Source organism: Oncorhynchus mykiss, chromosome 10 (genome assembly GCF_013265735.2).
Source record: "Oncorhynchus mykiss isolate Arlee chromosome 10, USDA_OmykA_1.1, whole genome shotgun sequence".
Taxonomy (NCBI): domain Eukaryota; kingdom Metazoa; phylum Chordata; class Actinopteri; order Salmoniformes; family Salmonidae; genus Oncorhynchus; species Oncorhynchus mykiss.
In genome coordinates, this window is record NC_048574.1 from 85,292,406 (window position 1) to 85,312,405 (window position 20,000).

Sequence of the window (20,000 nt, forward strand, 5' to 3'; positions counted from 1 at the left end):
TAGCCTCCGGTCCAGCAGCCTACTGTAACCACTATAGAGTCTCGTATGGATTCAGTATTATCTGGTTTCCCTAGTAACTGATCTGAGGTCTGAAGCTAAGCCTATTGGCTGAAGCTAAGTGTAGCCTCCGGTCCAGCAGCCTACTGTAACCACTATAGAGTCTCGTATGGATTCAGTATTATCTGGTTTCCCTAGTAACTGATCTGAGGTCTGAAGCTAAGCCTATTGGCTGAAGCTAAGTGTAGCCTCCGGTCCAGCAGCCTACTGTAACCACTATAGAGTCTCGTATGGATTCAGTATTATCTGGTTTCCCTAGTAACTGATCTGAGGTCTGAAGCTAAGCCTATTGGCTGAAGCTAAATGTAGCCTCTGGTCCAGCAGCCTACTGTAACCACTATAGAGTCTCGTATGGATTCAGTATTATCTGGTTTCCCTAGTAACTGATCTGAGGTCTGAAGCTAAATGTAGCCTCTGGTCCAGCAGCCTACTGTAACCACTATAGAGTCTCGTATGGATTCAGTATTATCTGGTTTCCCTAGTAACTGATCTGAGGTCTGAAGCTAAGCCTATTGGCTGAAGCTAAGTGTAGCCTCTGGTCCAGCAGCCTACTGTAACCACTATAGAGTCTCGTATGGATTCACAGAGTATTATCTGGTTTCCCTAGTAACTGATCTGAGGTCTGAAGCTAAGTGTAGCCTCTGGTCCAGCAGCCTACTGTAACCACTATAGAGTCTCGTATGGATTCAGTATTATCTGGTTTCCCTAGTAACTGATCTGAGGTCTGAAGCTAAGCCTATTGGCTGAAGCTAAGTGTAGCCTCCGGTCCAGCAGCCTACTGTAACCACTATAGAGTCTCGTATGGATTCAGTATTATCTGGTTTCCCTAGTAACTGATCTGAGGTCTGAAGCTAAGTGTAGCCTCCGGTCCAGCAGCCTACTGTAACCACTATAGAGTCTCGTATGGATTCAGTATTATCTGGTTTCCCTAGTAACTGATCTGAGGTCTGTTGTTTTGGGTTTTTTTCTCCCCTAGTGGTTAAGATTAGGATTTGAGGAAGGTAAACTGATCCAACGACACACGCATAAACATAAACCTACACAGCACAAAATCATACACACATACACACACACACACACACACACACACACACACACACATACACACACACACACACACACACACACAAACCTGTATCTCCTCCAACACACACAAATACGCTTGCTCACACCCAGCCCCCCCCCCCCCCACCAGACACACACCCCCTCCCCAACAGACACACACCCTCCTCCCCAACAGACACACACCCTCCTCCCCAACAGACACATACCCTCCCCACCCTCCCCAACAGACCCCCCCCCCCCCCCTCCCCAACAGACCCCCCCCCCCCCCCCCTCCCCAACAGACACACACCCTCCTCCCCAACAGACACATACCCTCCCCACCCTCCCCAACAGACACACACCCTCCCCTCCCGGTCAGTGTAACAGGAGAGGCCTGCCCTTCGTATCTGTTCGTTGGGGCGTCAGGTGACCTGCTGTAAATACCATTCAAGGGGCAATCTGGGATTCAGGAAACAAGGTCGGTCCACCCAAACACTTTGTTTTGATTGGTTAACAGCTGAGCGATGGGTCTGGAGAAAACGTCAACACTCTCAAACGTATAGACGGAGGTACGGATGGATGCGAGGACTGAGCGTCCGTGGAGATCAGAATGATAGTTGTAACCGTGTTTTGAGGCTTTATCGTGTTTATTTACAATTACGTGGACAAAACGATGGACGAAAAACAAAGGCACGTTGTGTGTTCTGACGACAACTAAACTGATGAGGCGTTTATAAAAATTATATTGTTCAAGAAAATCAAATCAAATCAAATGGTATTAGTCACATGCTTCGTAAACTACAGTTGTAGACTAAGTGAAATGCGTAGTTAGGGTCCACTGGGATATATGATCTACCTCTGGTCCATGTAACACTGTCTAATGACTGGGATATATGAACTACCTCTGGTCTATATAACACGTCTAATGACTGGTCTATATGAACTACCTCTGGTCTATATAACACATCTAATGACTGGTCTATATGAACTACCTCTGGTCTATATAACACGTCTAATGACTGGTCTATATGATCTACCTCTGGTCTATATAACACGTCTAATGACTGGTCTATATGAACTACCTCTGGTCCATGTAACACATCTAATGACTGGTCTATATGATCTACCTCTGGTCTATATAACACGTCTAATGACTGGTCTATATGAACTACCTCTGGTCTATATAACACATCTAATGACTGGTCTATATTAACTACCTCTGGTCTCTATAACACGTCTAATGACTGGTATATATGAACTACCTCTGGTCTATATAACACATCTAATGACTGGTATATATGAACTACCTCTGGTATATATGATCTACCTCTGGTCTATATAACACGTCTAATGACTGGTCTATATGATCTACCTCTGGTCTATATAACACGTCTAATGACTGGTCTATATGATCTACCTCTGGTCTATATAACACGTCTAATGACTGGTCTATATGATCTACCTCTGGTCTATATAACACGTATAATGACTGGTCTATATGAACTACCTCTGGTCCATGTAACACGTCTAATGACTGGTCTATATGAGCTACCTCTGGTCCATGTAACACGTCTAATGACTGGTCTATATGAGCTACCTCTGGTCCATGTAACACGTCTAATGACTGGTCTATATGAACTACCTCTGGTCCATGTAACACGTCTAATGACTGGTATATATTAACTACCTCTAGTCCATGTAACACTGTCTAATGACTGGTCTATATGAACTACCTCTGGTCCATGTAACACGTCTAATGACTGGTATATATTAACTACCTCTAGTCCATGTAACACCGTCTAATGACTGGTCTATATGAACTACCTCTGGTCTACATAACACATCTAATGACTGGTCTATATGAACTACCTCTGGTATATATGAACTACCTCTGGCCTACATAACACATCTAATGGCTGGTATATATGAACTACCTCTGGCCTACATAACACATCTAATGGCTGGTCTATATTAACTACCTCTGGTCTATATAACACATCTAATGGCTGGTATATATGAACTACCTCTGGTCTATATAACACATCTAATGACTGGTCTATATTAACTACCTCTGGTCTCTATAACACGTCTAATGACTGGTCTATATGAACTACCTCTGGTCTATATAACACATCTAATGACTGGTCTATATTAACTACCTCTGGTCTCTATAACACGTCTAATGACTGGTATATATGAACTACCTCTGGTCTATATAACACATCTAATGACTGGTATATATGAACTACCTCTGGTCTATATAACACATCTAATGACTGGTCTATATTAACTACCTCTGGTCTCTATAACACGTCTAATGACTGGTATATATGAACTACCTCTGGTCCATGTACAGTAACTCTCCGTCCATGCCTCCGTCACCTGTCTCTTTTATCATTGATATTAGTGACAGAGTAGTCCTCAACGAATGTGTGTGTGGCTGCTGTCCAATCTAAAGGCCATGTGAATGTTGTTTATTTCAAACACCAATCCCTGATCATGGGATTCAGGACACAATTACTACAGACATAGTCCCAAACGCAGTGCCCTACTTTTAACCAGGCCTATGTCACCCTGTTCCCTACGTAGTGCCCTACTTTTGACAAGGGCCTATGGCAACCTATTCCCTATGTAGTGCCCTACTTTAGACATGTGCCTATAGGTCACTATGTAGGGAACAAGGTGCCATGTAACCATTACCAGACACATGATCAAGACTTCAGGTGGAGAGAGACAAAGAGAGAGAGAGAGACAGAGAGAGACTGTGTGTGTGTGTGTGTGTGTTCCCCTGTCTCTGTGTGTGTGAGTGTGTGTGTGTGTGTTCCCCTGTCTCTGTGTGTCTGTGTGTGTGTGTTCCCCTGTCTCTCTGTGTGTGTGTGTTCCCCTGTCTCTGAGTGTGTGTGTGTGTGTTCCCCTGTCTGTGTGTGTGTGTGTGTGTGTTCCCCTGTCTCTCTGTGTGTGTGTGTGTGTGTGTTCCCCTGTCTGTGTGTGTGTGTGTGTGTGTTCCCCTGTCTCTCTGTGTGTGTGTGTGTGTGTGTTCCCCTGTCTCTGTGTGTGTGTGTGTGTGTGTGTTCCCCTGTCTCTGTGTGAGTGTGTGTGTGTGTGTTCCCCTGTCTCTGTGTGTCTGTGTGTGTGTGTTCCCCTGTCTCTCTGTGTGTGTGTGTTCCCCTGTCTCTGTGTGTGTGTGTGTGTGTTTTCCCCTGTCTCTGTGTGTGTGTGTGTGTGTGTTCCCCTGTCTCTGTGTGTGTGTGTGTGTGTGTGTTCCCCTGTCTCTGTGTGTGTGTGTGTGTGTGTTCCCCTGTCTCTGTGTGTGTGTGTGTGTGTGTTCCCCTGTCTCTGTGTGTGTGTGTGTGTTCCCCTGTCTCTGTGTGTGTGTGTGTGTGTGTTCCCCTGTCTCTCTGTGTGTGTGTGTGTGTGTGTTCCCCTGTCTCTCTGTGTGTGTGTGTGTGTGTGTTCCCCTGTCTCTGTGTGTGTGTGTGTGTGTGTTCCCCTGTCTCTCTGTGTGTGTATGTGTGTGTGTTCCCCTGTCTCTGTGTGTGTGTGTGTGTGTGTTCCCCTGTCTCTGTGTGTGTGTGTGTGTGTGTGTTCCCCTGTCTCTCTGTGTGTGTATGTGTGTGTGTTCCCCTGTCTCTGTGTGTGTGTGTGTGTGTGTGTTCCCCTGTCTCTCTCTGTGTGTGTGTGTGTGTGTGTGTTCCCCTGTCTCTCTGTGTGTGTGTGTGTGTGTGTTCCCCTGTCTCTCTGTGTGTGTGTGTGTGTGTGTTCCCCTGTCTCTCTGTGTGTGTGTGTGTGTTCCCCTGTCTCTCTGTGTGTGTGTGCTCCCCTGTCTCTCTGTGTGTGTGTGTGTGTTCCCCTGTCTCTCTGTGTGTGTGTGCTCCCCTGTCTCTCTGTGTGTGTGTGTGTGTTCCCCTGTCTCTCTGTGTGTGTGTGTTCCCCTGTCTCTGTGTGTGTGTGTGTTCCCCTGTCTCTGTGTGTGTGTGTGTTCCCCTGTCTCTGTGTGTGTGTGTGTTCCCCTGTCTCTGTGTGTGTGTGTGTGTTCCCCTGTCTCTGTGTGTGTGTGTGTTCCCCTGTCTCTCTGTGTGTGTGTGTGTTCCCCTGTCTCTGTGTGTGTGTGTGTGTTCCCCTGTCTCTGTGTGTGTGTGTGTTCCCCTGTCTCTCTGTGTGTGTGTGTGTGTTCCCCTGTCTCTGTGTGTGTGTGTGTTCCCCTGTCTCTGTGTGTGTGTGTGTTCCCCTGTCTCTGTGTGTGTGTGTGTTCCCCTGTCTCTCTGTGTGTGTGTGTGTTCCCCTGTCTCTGTGTGTGTGTGTGTTCCCCTGTCTCTGTGTGTGTGTGTGTTCCCCTGTCTCTCTGTGTGTGTGTGTGTTCCCCTGTCTCTGTGTGTGTGTGTGTGTTCCCCTGTCTCTGTGTGTGTGTGTGTTCCCCTGTCTCTCTGTGTGTGTGTGTGTTCCCCTGTCTCTGTGTGTGTGTGTGTTCCCCTGTCTCTCTGTGTGTGTGTGTGTGTTCCCCTGTCTCTGTGTGTGTGTGTGTTCCCCTGTCTCTCTGTGTGTGTGTGTGTGTTCCCCTGTCTCTGTGTGTGTGTGTGTTCCCCTGTCTCTCTGTGTGTGTGTGTGTGTTCCCCTGTCTCTGTGTGTGTGTGTGTTCCCCTGTCTCTCTGTGTGTGTGTGTGTTCCCCTGTCTCTCTGTATGTGTGTGTGTTCCCCTGTCTCTGTGTGTATGTCCCCCTTCAACCTCTATCCCTTTAATAAAAGGCCCAACTCTCCTCTCTGTCGTAATCCTCCCTCTTGGTAATCCTGGGAGAGTAATATTGATGTAATAATGCTCTTTAATCCACATATTTTTATTTGTCCCTCTTCCTCTCTTACAGTCTTTTATTTGTCCCTCTTCCCCTCTTAGCGTATTTTATTTGTCCCTCTTCCCCTCTTACAGTCTTTTATTTGTCCCTCTTCCTCTCTTACAGTCTTTTATTTGTCTCTCTTCCTCTCTTACAGTCTTTTATTTGTCCATCTTCCCCTCTTACAGTCTTTTATTTGTCTCTCTTCCTCTCTTACAGTCTTTTATTTGCCCCTCTTCCCCTCTTACAGTCTTTTATTTGTCCCTCTTCCTCTCTTACAGTCTTTTATTTGTCTCTCTTCCTCTCTTACAGTCTTTTATTTGCCCCTCTTCCTCTCTTACAGTCTTTTATTTGTCCCTCTTCCTCTCTTACAGTCTTTTATTTGTCTCTCTTCCTCTCTTACAGTCTTTTATTTGTCTCTCTTCCCCTCTTACAGTCTTTTATTTGTCCCTCTTCCTCTCTTACAGTCTTTTATTTGTCTCTCTTCCTCTCTTACAGTCTTTTATTTGTCCCTCTTCCTCTCTTACAGTCTTTTATTTGTCTCTCTTCCTCTCTTACAGTCTTTTATTTGTCTCTCTTCCCCTCTTACAGTATTTTATTTGTCCCTCTTCCTCTCTTACAGTCTTTTATTTGTCTCTCTTCCCCTCTTACAGTCTTTTATTTGTCCCTCTTCCTCTCTTACAGTCTTTTATTTGTCTCTCTTCCTCTCTTACAGTCTTTTATTTGTCCCTCTTCCTCTCTTACAGTCTTTTATTTGTCTCTCTTCCTCTCTTACAGTCTTTTATTTGTCCCTCTTCCTCTCTTACAGTCTTTTATTTGTCTCTCTTCCTCTCTTACAGTCTTTTATTTGTCCATCTTCCCCTCTTACAGTCTTTTATTTGTCCCTCTTCCTCTCTTACAGTCTTTTATTTGTCTCTCTTCCTCTCTTACAGTCTTTTATTTGTCCCTCTTCCCCTCTTCCTCTCTTACAGTCTTTTATTTGTCTCTCTTCCTCTCTTACAGTCTTTTATTTGTCCCTCTTCCTCTCTTACAGTCTTTTATTTGTCCCTCTTCCTCTCTTACAGTCTTTTATTTGTCCCTCTTCCTCTCTTACAGTCTTTTATTTGTCCCTCTTCCTCTCTTACAGTCTTTTATTTGTCTCTCTTCCTCTCTTACAGTCTTTTAGTTGTCCCTCTTCCTCTCTTACAGTCTTTTATTTGTCCCTCTTCCTCTCTTACAGTCTTTTATTTGTCCCTCTTCCTCTCTTACAGTCTTTTATTTGTCCCTCTTCCTCTCTTACAGTCTTTTATTTGTCCCTCTTCCTCTCTTACAGTCTTTTATTTGTCTCTCTTCCTCTCTTACAGTCTTTTATTTGTCCCTCTTCCTCTCTTACAGTCTTTTATTTGTCTCTCTTCCTCTCTTACAGTCTTTTATTTGTCTCTCTTCCTCTCTTACAGTCTTTTATTTGCCCCTCTTCCTCTCTTACAGTCTTTTATTTGTCCCTCTTCCTCTCTTACAGTCTTTTATTTGTCCCTCTTCCTCTCTTACAGTCTTTTATTTGTCCCTCTTCCTCTCTTACAGTCTTTTATTTGTCCCTCTTCCTCTCTTATGTAGTGCACTATATAGGGAATAGGGTGCCATAGGGCTCTGGTCTAAAGTAGTGCACTATATAGGGAATAGGGTGCTGATTGGGACCCATATAGCCTCTGTTTCATCAGTCAATCAGAAAACATCAAACTTTCATTATCGTGTGTCAAACTACATAGCTTTTTTTTTGCCCCCTTTCTACTCCCTAGTTTAATGGTATCCAATTGGTAGTTACAGTCTTGGCTCATCGCTACAACTCCCGTACGGACTCGGCAGAGAGAAATGCGTCCTCCTAAACACAACCCAACCAAGCCGCACTGCTTCCTGACACAACGCACATCCAACCCAGCCGCACCAATGTGTTGGATGAAACACCGTACACCTGGCGACCTTGGTTAGCGCGCACTGCGCCCGGGCCCGCCACAGGAGTCGCTGGTGCGCGATGAGACAAGGATATCCCTATCGACCAAACCCTCCCTAACCCCGGACGCCGCTAGTTGATGTGTGTGTGTGTGTGTGTGTGTGTGTGTGTGTGTGTGTGTGTGTGTGTGTGTGTGTGTGTGTGTGTGTGTGCGTGTGTGTGTGTGGTACACTCTTAACACCCCTAAAGGTTTCTGCTGTCCCCATAGGAGAACCTCTTTTGAGGAACCCCTTTTTGGTTCCAGGTAGAACCCTTTTTTCAAAGCAAAGAGGGGTTCTACCTGGTACCAAGAAGGGTTGTTACCGTAATCTCTCTCTCCGCCTGCCGGTGGTAGGTGGACATATCGTGCTGCTCGGTCAAGTCAGCCTGCCATGTGATCTGCTCGGTCAAAGGATCAGAGATCACCTGTGTGTGTGTGTGTGTGTGTGTGTGTGTGTGTGTGTGTGTGTGTGTGTGTGTGCTGTAGGCTAGTACATTAGCTAAATGAATAAGCCAGGTGGTGAGATGGATACAGGGATCTGTTTGTCCCTCTCTCACAGTTCACCCGGACAGGGGATTAAGTCTGGTGTGTGTGCCCTGTGTGTGCCCTGTGTGTGTGTGTCTATGTGTGTGTGTGTGTGTGTGTGTGTGTGCCCTGTGTGTGCCCTGTGTGTGTGTGTGTGTGTGTTAGAGAGGTCTCTCTGTGTGTTAGAGTTCTCTCTGTGTGTTAGAGAGTTATCTGTGTGTGTTAGAGAGGTCTCTGTGTTTGTTAGAGAGGTATCTGTGTGTTAGAGAGGTCTATGTGTTTGTTAGAGAGGTATCTGTGTGTTAGAGAGGTCTATGTGTGTGTTAGAGGTCTCTGTGTGTATTAGAGTGGTCTCTGTGTGTGTTAGAGTTATCTGTGTGTTAGAGGTCTCTGTGTGTTAGAGAGATCTCTGTGTGTGTTAGAGAGGTCTCTGTGTGTGTTAGAGACGTCTCTCTGTGTGTTAGAGAGTGCTATGTGTGTGTTAGAGGTCTCTGTGTGTATTAGAGAGGTCTCTGTGTGTGTTAGAGAGGATTATGTGTGTTAGAGAGGATTATGTGTCTTAGAGAAGTATCTGTGTGTGTTAGAGAGGTCGCTGTGTTAGAGAGGTCTATGTTTGTGTTAGAGAGGATTCTGTGTGTTAGAGAGGTCTCTGTGTGTGTTAGAGAGGTATCTGTGTGTTAGAGAGGATTCTGTCTGTTAGAGAGGATTCTGTGTGTTAGAGAGGTCTCTGTGTGTGTTAGAGAGGTATCTGTGTGTTAGAGAGGATTCTGTCTGTTAGATAGGATTCTGTCTGTTAGAGAGGTCTCTGTGTGTTATAGAGGTCTCTTTGTGTTAGAGAGGATTCTGTCTGTTAGATAGGATTCTGTCTGTTAGAGAGGACTCTGTGTGTGTTAGAGAGGTCACTGTGTGTGTTAGAGAGGTCGCTGTGTGTATCAGAGAGATCTCTGTGTGTTAGAGAGGTCTGTGTGTTAGAGAGTGACCAGAGTAGGTATATCATGGAAAGCTGTAAAACATCCCACAAACATAAAATACCTGATTCTATTGGTTCCATAGGGCAGGGGACCCCAGTCCATTGGTTTATAAAACTACTGGCATAGGGTGTTATAGTGGTTCTATTGGTTCAGATAGGGTGTTATTGTGGTTCTATTGGTTCCATAGGGTGTTATTGTGGTTCTATTGGTTCCATAGGGTGTTATTGTGGTTCTATTGGTTCCATAGGGTGTTATTGTGGTTATATTGGTTCCATAGGGTGTTATTGTGGTTATATTGGTTCCATAGGGTGTTATTGTGGTTATATTGGTTCCATAGGGTGTTATAGTGGTTCTATTGGTTCCATAGGGCAGGGGATCCCCATGTTTGATCTATTCCACATCTAACACGGCTGATTCAACTTGTCAACTAATCATCAAGTCCTTTATGAGGTGAGTCAGGTAACATAGGTTTATAAAACCACTGGCATAGGGTGTTATAGTGGTTCTATTGGTTCCATAGGGTGTTATAGTGGTTCAATTGGTTCCATAGGGTGTTATTGTGGTTCTATTGGTTCCATAGGGTGTTATTGTGGTTCTGTTGGTTCCATAGGGAGTTATAGTGGTTCTATTGGTTCCATAGGGTATTATTGTGGTTCTGTTGGTTCCATAGGGAGTTATAGTGGTTATATTGGTTCCATAGGGTGTTATTGTGGTTCTGTTGGTTCCATAGGGAGTTATAGTGGTTCTATTGGTTCCATAGGGTGTTATTGTGATTCTAGTCCTGTTCTTAATGCTTGGGGCCAGTTTCCCAGACACAGATTAGTCCTAGTCCTGTTCTTAATGCTTGGGGCCAGTTTCCCAGACACAGATTACACATGGTCCTGTTCTTAAAAGCACTTTCAGTAGAGAATCTCTATGGAGAATGCTTTTTAGTCCAAGTCAGGGCTTAATAATAATATGTGTCTATGAATCAGCCACAAATTATTTGGACTATCTGAAATAGTATTTGAACCATGGACTGTCCACAACATTTCTGCCCTCTAAGTTTATGTCAATGGGGACCAACCAGGTCCGTCCCTGGAAACTGAGATATATTTGGTTGCACTCCATTTCCTGGTACAGAAATGACCAGGTATTTGAAACGTGATATTGAACTGCTGGCCAATGAAAGGGCATGGTGTGTCACATGATCATCACTGAGTTGACCTGACAGAGTGTTATCAGCTGAGGCTCATCTTTGCTCTTTGAAGCTTTCTAAGTATGTGCTCTATCAAACTCTATGGCCCCGTGTTCTCCTTTCTGAGACACACCTCCTCCTTCCAGGTGACTCTAACACACTGGGTGTGCTCTATCGAACTCTATGGCCCCGTGTTCTCCTTTCTGAGACACACCTCCTCCTTCCAGGCGACTCTAACACACTGTGTGTGCTCTATCAAACTCTATGGCCCCGTGTTCTCCTTTCTGAGACTCACCTCCTCCTTCCAGGTGACTCTAACACAATGTGTGTGCTCTATCAAACTCTATGGCCCCGTGTTCTCCTTTCTGAGACACACCTCCTCCTTCCAGGCGACTCTAACACACTGTGTGTGCTCTATCAAACTCTATGGCCCGTGTTCTCCTTTCTGAGACACACCTCCTCCTTCCAGGCGACTCTAACACACTGTGTGTGCTCTATCAAACTCTATGGCCCCTGTCCGGAATGCAGGCTACTACTTTTCCCTTGACATTTTCAGAAGCTTCTAAATGTGTGTGTCCTTGGTAGTCTCTATGACAGTGCAGAAAGCCCGTACCCCATGGCTCTTTGGCATTTGAACGACTCACTGTGTGTGTACGTGCGTGTGTGTTTCTGTGTGTGTGTGTGTGTGTGTGTGTGGTGTGTGTGTGTGTCTACGTGCGTGTGTGTTTTTGTGTGTGAATGTGTGTGTGTGTGGTGTGTGTGTGTTTCTGTGTGTGTGTGTGTGTCTACATGCGTGTGTGTTTTTCTGTGTGTGTGTGTGGGTGTGTGTGTGGTGTGTGTGTGTGTCTACGTGCGTGTGTGTTTTTCTGTGTGTGTGTGTGGGTGTGTGTGTGTGGTGTGTGTGTGTGTGTGTACGTGCGTGTGTGTTTTTGTGTGTGAATGTGTGTGTGTGTGGTGTGTGTGTACGAGCCACTGCCAAGTTGAGGGGGGCTTTGGAATTGGTGAGGGGGGGGGGGTGGATGAACAGAGAAAGGGATAAGGGGATATGAACACCTCTCTTTACTACAGTGGCATAGAAGGCTCCAGGACCAGCCAGGAGGGACAGTAGCTCCTCTCTCAACCCGACTGAGAGAGCCCGCAGGGGGGGCAGGAGGAGGCAGACAGGACCCTTAACATCCAAACCTCTGGAAGACCAGAAGAAGGAGAGATTACCAGACCAGAAGAAGGAGAGATTACCAGGCCAGAAGAAGGAGAGATTACCAGACCAGAAGAAGGAGAGATTACCAGAACAGAAGAAGGAGAGATTACCAGACCAGAAGAAGGAGAGATTACCAGAACAGAAGAAGAAGAGAGTACCAGACCAGAAGAAGAAGAGAGTACCAGACCAGAAGAAGGTACCAGACCAGAAGAAGAAGAGATTACCAGACCAGAAGAAGAGATTACCAGAACAGAAGAAGAAGAGAGTACCAGACCAGAAGAAGAAGAGAGTACCAGACCAGAAGAAGAAGAGATTACCAGAACAGAAGAAGAAGAGATTACCAGAACAGAAGAAGAAGAGAGTACCAGACCAGAAGAAGAAGAGATTACCAGACCAGAAGAAGAAGAGATTACCAGAACAGAAGAAGAAGAGATTACCAGAACAGAAGAAGAAGAGAGTACCAGACCAGAAAAAGAGATTACCAAAACAGAAGAAGGAGAGATTACCAGACCTGAAGAAGGAGAGATTACCAGACCAGAAGAAGGTACCAGACCAGAAGAAGAAGAGATTACCAGACCAGAAGAAGAAGGAGAGTACCAGAACAGAAGAAGAAGAGATTACCAGAACAGAAGAAAGAGAGATTACCAGACCAGAAGAAGAAGAAGAGATTACCAGAACAGAAGAAGAAGAGAGTACCAGAACAGAAGAAGGAGAGATTACCAGACCTGAAGAAGGAGAGATTACCAGACCAGAAGAAGGTACCAGACCAGAAGAAGAAGAGATTACCAGACCAGAAGAAGAAGGAGAGTACCAGAACAGAAGAAGAAGAGATTACCAGAACAGAAGAAAGAGAGATTACCAGACCAGAAGAAGAAGAAGAGATTACCAGACCAGAAGAAGAAGAGAGTACCAGAACAGAAGAGAGAGAAAGGAAGATAAAGAATAGAGGAGAAGAGATTAGAAGTGAGATAGTCAGGTGGAGGAGAAAGAGGGATAGTCTGGAGGAGGAGGAGGAGGAGGAGAGGGCTGGGATTCCTCTCGCTCCTCTGGCTACACACGACAGGATGGATGAAGACGAGGACGAGGTGATGTGTGTGTGTGTGTGTGTGTGTGTGTGTGTGTGCGTGTGTGTGTGTGTGTGTGTTATCCTTTACAACAGCTGTACGTATATTATCCTTGTCTTCAGTTATCAGTGCATGTAGCTAGCTACCTGAGCCATGTTGACATCTTGTGTGTATACAACTGATCCAGGATCTGTGCCGTAATTACAACAAAGACTTGCGCTGTTGAGTATACAACTGATCCAGGATCTGTGCCGTAATTACAACAAAGAAGCTGCAGCAACACAGCTGTTAGGTTGAATTGGCTAAATGTGACGACGTAGAGATTTAGAGCCAAAACGGAATAATAAGCCTATGCCAGAGGTGTCACTACAGTCCCTGGTTCGATTCCAGGCTGTAACACATCCGGCCGTGATTGGGAGTCCCATAGGGGTCACAAGTTAGGTTGTTGTTGTCATGTTAACCTTTATTTAACTAGGCAAAGTCAGTTAATTAAGAACAAATTCTTAATTACAATGATGGCGCTGCCCTATGGGTCTCCCAATCACGGGCCGGTTGTGATACACCCTGGAATCGAACCGGGGTGTCTGTAGTGACGCCTCTAGCACTAGAGATGCAGTGCCTTATAGACCGCTGCGCCACTCGGGAGCCCAGTGTTGACGCTCTATGTAATTTCATGACCTGCTCTGTGTTACCTTTGATCATCGATCCGAATGCCTTGGTAACTGACCTCAGATCTGTGTCTCCTCTTGTCGTCTCATTGGTCTGTCTGAATGCCTATTGGTTCTTATGCTTGTTAACTGACCTCAGATCTGTGTCTCCTCTTGTCGTCTCATTGGTCTGTCTGAATGCCTGTTGGTTCTTATGCTTGTAACTGACCTCAGATCTGTGTCTCCTCTTGTCGTCTCATTGGTCTGTCTGAATGCCTATTGGTTCTTATGCTTGTAACTGACCTCAGATCTGTGTCTCCTCTTGTCGTCTCATTGGTCTGTCTGAATGCCTGTTGGTTCTTATGTTTGTAACTGACCTCAGATCTGTGTCTCCTCTTGTCGTCTCATTGGTCTGTCTGAATGCCTATTGGTTCTTATGCTTGTAACTGACCTCAGATCTGTGTCTCCTCTTGTCGTCTCATTGGTCTGTCTGAATGCCTATTGGTTCTTATGCTTGTAACTGACCTCAGATCTGTGTCTCCTCTTGTCGTCTCATTGGTCTGTCAGAATGCCTATTGGTTCTTATGCTTGTAACTGACCTCAGATCTGTGTCTCCTCTTGTCGTCTCATTGGTCTGTCTGAATGCCTATTGGTTCTTATGCTTGTAACTGACCTCAGATCTGTGTCTCCTCTTGTCGTCTCATTGGTCTGTCTGAATGCCTGTTGGTTCTTATGCTTGTAACTGACCTCAGATCTGTGTCTCCTCTTGTCGTCTCATTGGTCTGTCTGAATGCCTGTTGGTTCTTATGTTTGTAACTGACCTCAGATCTGTGTCTCCTCTTGTTGTCTCATTGGTCTGTCTGAATGCCTGTTGGTTCTTATGTTTGTAACTGACCTCAGATCTGTGTCTCCTCTTGTCGTCTCATTGGTCTGTCTGAATGCCTGTTGGTTCTTATGCTTGTTAACTGACCTCAGATCTGTGTCTCCTCTTGTCGTCTCATTGGTCTGTCTGAATGCCTATTGGTTCTTATGCTTGTAACTGACCTCAGATCTGTGTCTCCTCTTGTCGTCTCATTGGTCTGTCTGAATGCCTGTTGGTTCTTATGCTTGTAACTGACCTCAGATCTGTGTCTCCTCTTGTCGTCTCATTGGTCTGTCTGAATGCCTGTTGGTTCTTATGCTTGTAACTGACCTCAGATCTGTGTCTCCTCTTGTTGTCTCATTGGTCTGTCTGAATGCCTGTTGGTTCTTATGCTTGTAACTGACCTCAGATCTGTGTCTCCTCTTGTCGTCTCATTGGTCTGTCTGAATGCCTATTGGTTCTTATGCTTGTCACTGACCTCAGATCTGTGTCTCCTCTTGTCGTCTCATTGGTCTGTCTGAATGCCTATTGGTTCTTATGCTTGTAACTGACCTCAGATCTGTGTCTCCTCTTGTCGTCTCATTGGTCTGTCAGAATGCCTATTGGTTCTTATGCTTGTAACTGACCTCAGATCTGTGTCTCCTCTTGTCGTCTCATTGGTCTGTCTGAATGCCTATTGGTTCTTATGCTTGTAACTGACCTCAGATCTGTGTCTCCTCTTGTCGTCTCATTGGTCTGTCTGAATGCCTGTTGGTTCTTATGCTTGTAACTGACCTCAGATCTGTGTCTCCTCTTGTCGTCTCATTGGTCTGTCTGAATGCCTGTTGGTTCTTATGTTTGTAACTGACCTCAGATCTGTGTCTCCTCTTGTTGTCTCATTGGTCTGTCTGAATGCCTGTTGGTTCTTATGTTTGTAACTGACCTCAGATCTGTGTCTCCTCTTGTCGTCTCATTGGTCTGTCTGAATGCCTGTTGGTTCTTATGCTTGTTAACTGACCTCAGATCTGTGTCTCCTCTTGTCGTCTCATTGGTCTGTCTGAATGCCTATTGGTTCTTATGCTTGTTAACTGACCTCAGATCTGTGTCTCCTCTTGTCGTCTCATTGGTCTGTCTGAATGCCTGTTGGTTCTTATGCTTGTAACTGACCTCAGATCTGTGTCTCCTCTTGTCGTCTCATTGGTCTGTCTGAATGCCTGTTGGTTCTTATGCTTGTAACTGACCTCAGATCTGTGTCTCCTCTTGTCGTCTCATTGGTCTGTCTGAATGCCTATTGGTTCTTATCAGATCTGTGTCTCCTCTTGTCGTCTCATTGGTCTGTCTGAATGCCTATTGGTTCTTATGCTTGGTAACTGACCTCAGATCTGTGTCTCCTCTTGTCGTCTCATTGGTCTGTCTGAATGCCTATTGGTTCTTATGCTTGTAACTGACCTCAGATCTGTGTCTCCTCTTGTCGTCTCATTGGTCTGTCTGAATGCCTATTGGTTCTTATGCTTGTAACTGACCTCAGATCTGTGTCTCCTCTTGTCGTCTCATTGGTCTGTCTGAATGCCTATTGGTTCTTATGCTTGTTAACTGACCTCAGATCTGTGTCTCCTCTTGTCGTCTCATTGGTCTGTCTGAATGCCTATTGGTTCTTATGCTTGTTAACTGACCTCAGATCTGTGTCTCCTCTTGTCGACTCATTGGTCTGTCTGAATGCCTGTTGGTTCTTATGCTTGTTAACTGACCTCAGATCTGTGTCTCCTCTTGTCGTCTCATTGGTCTGTCTGAATGCCTGTTGGTTCTTATGCTTGTTAACTGACCTCAGATCTGTGTCTCCTCTTGTCGTCTCATTGGTCTGTCTGAATGCCTGTTGGTTCTTATGCTTGTTAACTGACCTCAGATCTGTGTCTCCTCTTGTCGTCTCATTGGTCTGTCTGAATGCCTGTTGTGTACGAAACACGGATCTCCAATGAGTCATCTCCCTTGTGTTGCTAATAGACCATATTGGCTGTTGAGTCTAAGCTGACCAGAGGATGTTTCCTCGTTGCTGTTTAAGCAGAATCGCTCACCTGTTATGTTTTACAACGGATTTTCTCCGTGTGGGTTTGGAGTGTTGCTACTTATTTAAAAATCCTACGCTGTTATCTTTTTTTTGGGGGGGGGGGGGGGGGGGGATTGTTTATGTTGTATGTCGGACATGTTTTAAGAAGTACCCGTTGCTAGGTAACAGTCCGATACACACGAGCTGAGGTGAGAAGGACGTCTGATCGTTTCCTCTCGTTGAATGGGATAGACAACCGTTCCACTTGATTCAGTTTGACTTTGTTGACATCCGGTGTCAGGAAATCCTGACTTCCTTTTCAACTTTTTAAAGGTTTTTGATTGGTCTTTCAAGCGCAAACAAAACCCCCCAATAAAACAATAACACAGTCAAATATCGTCATGATAAAAAAAAGAAATACACAGAAGTGACCTGTGTTTGTTGTTGTGGGACGTGCTGAATATCTCGGTTCTCGTGTTACCGTCTAACTGACTCAGGTTGTCTCCCAAATGGAACCCTAAGGGGCCCTGGTCAAAAGTAGTGCACTAAAAGGGAACAAGGTTCTTATGTTTATATCACTGACCTGAGATCTGTGTTTCTTGTCATAGAACGGTTTGAATGCCTTAGTTCTTATGTTTATCAACTGACTCCAGGCCTGTCTCTCTCTCTCTCTCTGTTATAGAAGGGTCAAAAGTAGTGCACTAGAAAGGGAACAAGGTTATATTTTGGCATTAGTTCTTATGTTTATATCATTGAGATCTGTGTTTCTGGTCATAGAACGGTCTGAATGCCTTCGTTTTTATGTTTATAACACTGACCTGAGACCTGTGTTTCTGGTCATAGAACGGTCTGAATGCCTTCGTTTTTTATGTTTATATCACTGACCTGAGACCTGTGTTTCTGGTCATAGAACAGTCTGAATGCCTTCGTTTTTATGTTTATATCACTGACCTGAGACCTGTGTTTCTGGTCATAGAACGGTCTGAATGCCTTCGTTTTTATGTTTATAACACTGACCTGAGACCTGTGTTTCTGGTCATAGAACGGTCTGAATGCCTTCGTTTTTATGTTTATAACACTGACCTGAGACCTGTGTTTCTGGTCATAGAACAGTCAAGATGCCTTCGTTTTTATGTTTATAACACTGACCTGAGACCTGTGTTTCTGGTCATAGAACGGTCTGAATGCCTTCGTTTTTTATGTTTATATCACTGACCTGAGACCTGTGTTTCTGGTCATAGAACGGTCTGAATGCCTTCGTTTTTATGTTTATAACACTGACCTGAGACCTGTGTTTCTGGTCATAGAACGGTCTGAATGCCTTCGTTTTTATGTTTATAACACTGACCTGAGACCTGTGTTTCTGGTCATAGAACGGTCTGAATGCCTTCGTTTTTATGTTTATATCACTGACCTGAGACCTGTGTTTCTGGTCATAGAACGGTCTGAATGCCTTCGTTTTTATGTTTATATCACTGACCTGAGACCTGTGTTTCTGGTCATAGAACAGTCTGAATGCCTTCGTTTTTATGTTTATATCACTGACCTGAGACCTGTGTTTCTGGTCATAGAACGGTCTGAATGCCTTCGTTTTTATGTTTATAACACTGACCTGAGACCTGTGTTTCTCTGTTCCAGAATGGTCTGAATGCGCTGCACCTGGCAGCTAAGGAGGGCCATGAGGACCTGGTGGAAGAACTACTGGAGAGAGGCTCCGCCGTCGACTCTGCTACTAAGGTACAGGAAGTAAATGTCAGGAAGTAAACCCCAAATTCCAATTTAATAATTGAAAAAAATATATATATTTTAAAATGACTTCTCAATAACCTGAAGCTATTTATGACATTTTTTTTTTTTTGAGGTGGGGGGGTAAAAAAAAACAGGTACAGCCTCAGTGTTCACAGTAAAACTGTAACTTAAAGCAGGTACAGCCTCAGTGTTCACAGTAAAACTGTAACTTAAAGCAGGTACAGTCTCAGTGTTCACAGTAAAACTGTAACTTAAAGCAGGTACAGCCTCAGTGTTCACAGTAAAACTGTAACTTAAAGCAGGTACAGCCTCAGTGTTCACAGTAAAACTGTAACTTAAAGCAGGTACAGTCTCAGTGTTCACAGTAAAACTGTAACTTAAAGCAGGTACAGCCTCAGTGTTCACAGTAAAACTGTAACTTAAAGCAGGTACAGCCTCAGTGTTCACAGTAAAACTGTAACTTAAAGCAGGTACAGCCTCAGTGTTCACAGTAAAACTGTAACTTAAAGCAGGTACAGCCTCAGTTTTCACAGTAAAACTGTAACTTAAAGCAGGTACAGCCTCAGTGTTCACAGTAAAACTGTAACTTAAAGCAGGTAGAGCCTCAGTGTTCACAGTAAAACTGTAACTTAAAGCAGGTAGAGCCTCAGTGTTCACAGTAAAACTAACTTAAAGCAGGTACAGCCTCAGTGTTCACAGTAAAACTAACTTAAAGCAGGTACAGCCTCAGTGTTCACAGTAAAACTAACTTAAAGCAGGTACAGCCTCAGTTTTCACAGTAAAAGTGCGCCGGATGTTACATGGAATTTACACAACGTTTAAGTTTGCGCTCAGCAGACCTGAAATTTGCTCAGTGCTTGAATCCAACCTTTATTTCATCAGTAGTAATTTGAATTGACCCCGACCTTAAAACATTTAGTTTGAATTGACCCCGACCTTTGTACATTTAGTAGTATTGTACTTAATGTAGTTAGTAGTTAATTAGCCTGGTCCCAGATCTGTTAAGACATAAATTCAGCTGTTGACGCTGCTGCTAAAGGTTCTGAGACATTTAGAATATACTGAGGGTAGGGGTGGGTGGGGGAGAGAGAGGAAGAGAGAGAGGTGGATAGAGAGGGGGGTGGAGAGAGAGGAAGAGAGAGAGGGGGTGGAAAGAGAGGTGAGGATCGAACGAGAGGAATTTGAAAACAATTCGAACGTTGATAAACTCCCATGTGCTGTATGTTAGACAATAATACCTCAGTGTCCAATCACAGCAGCAAGACGTTTGGCCCGTTGCCATGACAAAAGGGCAACTAGTGGAACACAAACAACATTCTAAATACAGCCTGTATTTACCTGTTTATTTATCTTCCCTGTCATACTTCAACTACTTGCACATTGTTTACAACACTGTACAAAGCCAATAATATAACATTTGAAATGTCTATAATGTCTAAATGTCTATATTGTCTAAATGTCTATAATGTCTATATTCTTTTAAAACTTTTGTGAGTGTAATGTTTACTGATGTTTCTCTTGTTTATTTCACTTTTGTTTTTTGTCTATTCCGTTTGCTTTGGCAACGTTAACATATGTTTCCCATGCCAATGAAGCCCTTTGAAATGAATTGAAACAGGGTTGGAGAGAGAGAGAGAGAGAGAACGGTGGAGAGAGGCCATTTATACTCTCTAGTACTCAGAAGAGGGAGGTATGGCGGGAGAGAGAGGATGAAAGCAGGATATCAGTGTCTCTAAAGTCTAAATCACTGCTAGGAATCCCACTCCATCTGGGTGTTGAGAGACAGAGAGAGAGAGACAGAGAGAGAGACAGACAGAGAGACAGAGAGAGAGAGAGAGAGAGAGAGAGAGAGAGAGAGAGAGAGAGAGAGAGAGAGAGAGTGTTAGAGTG

At 44.5% G+C, this 20,000-nt stretch overlaps 1 protein-coding gene across 1 annotated transcript in view; it reads left to right on the top strand.

Annotated features, from left to right (window-relative positions):
• Positions 1–20,000, top strand: part of LOC110515949 (ankyrin-2) — a 212,217-nt gene that overhangs the window by 55,963 nt on the left and 136,254 nt on the right. The window contains exon 3 of the mRNA XM_036934328.1: positions 18,000–18,098. Coding sequence (XP_036790223.1) covers positions 18,000–18,098 — 99 coding nt within the window. The remainder of the gene's footprint in view (positions 1–17,999; positions 18,099–20,000) is intronic.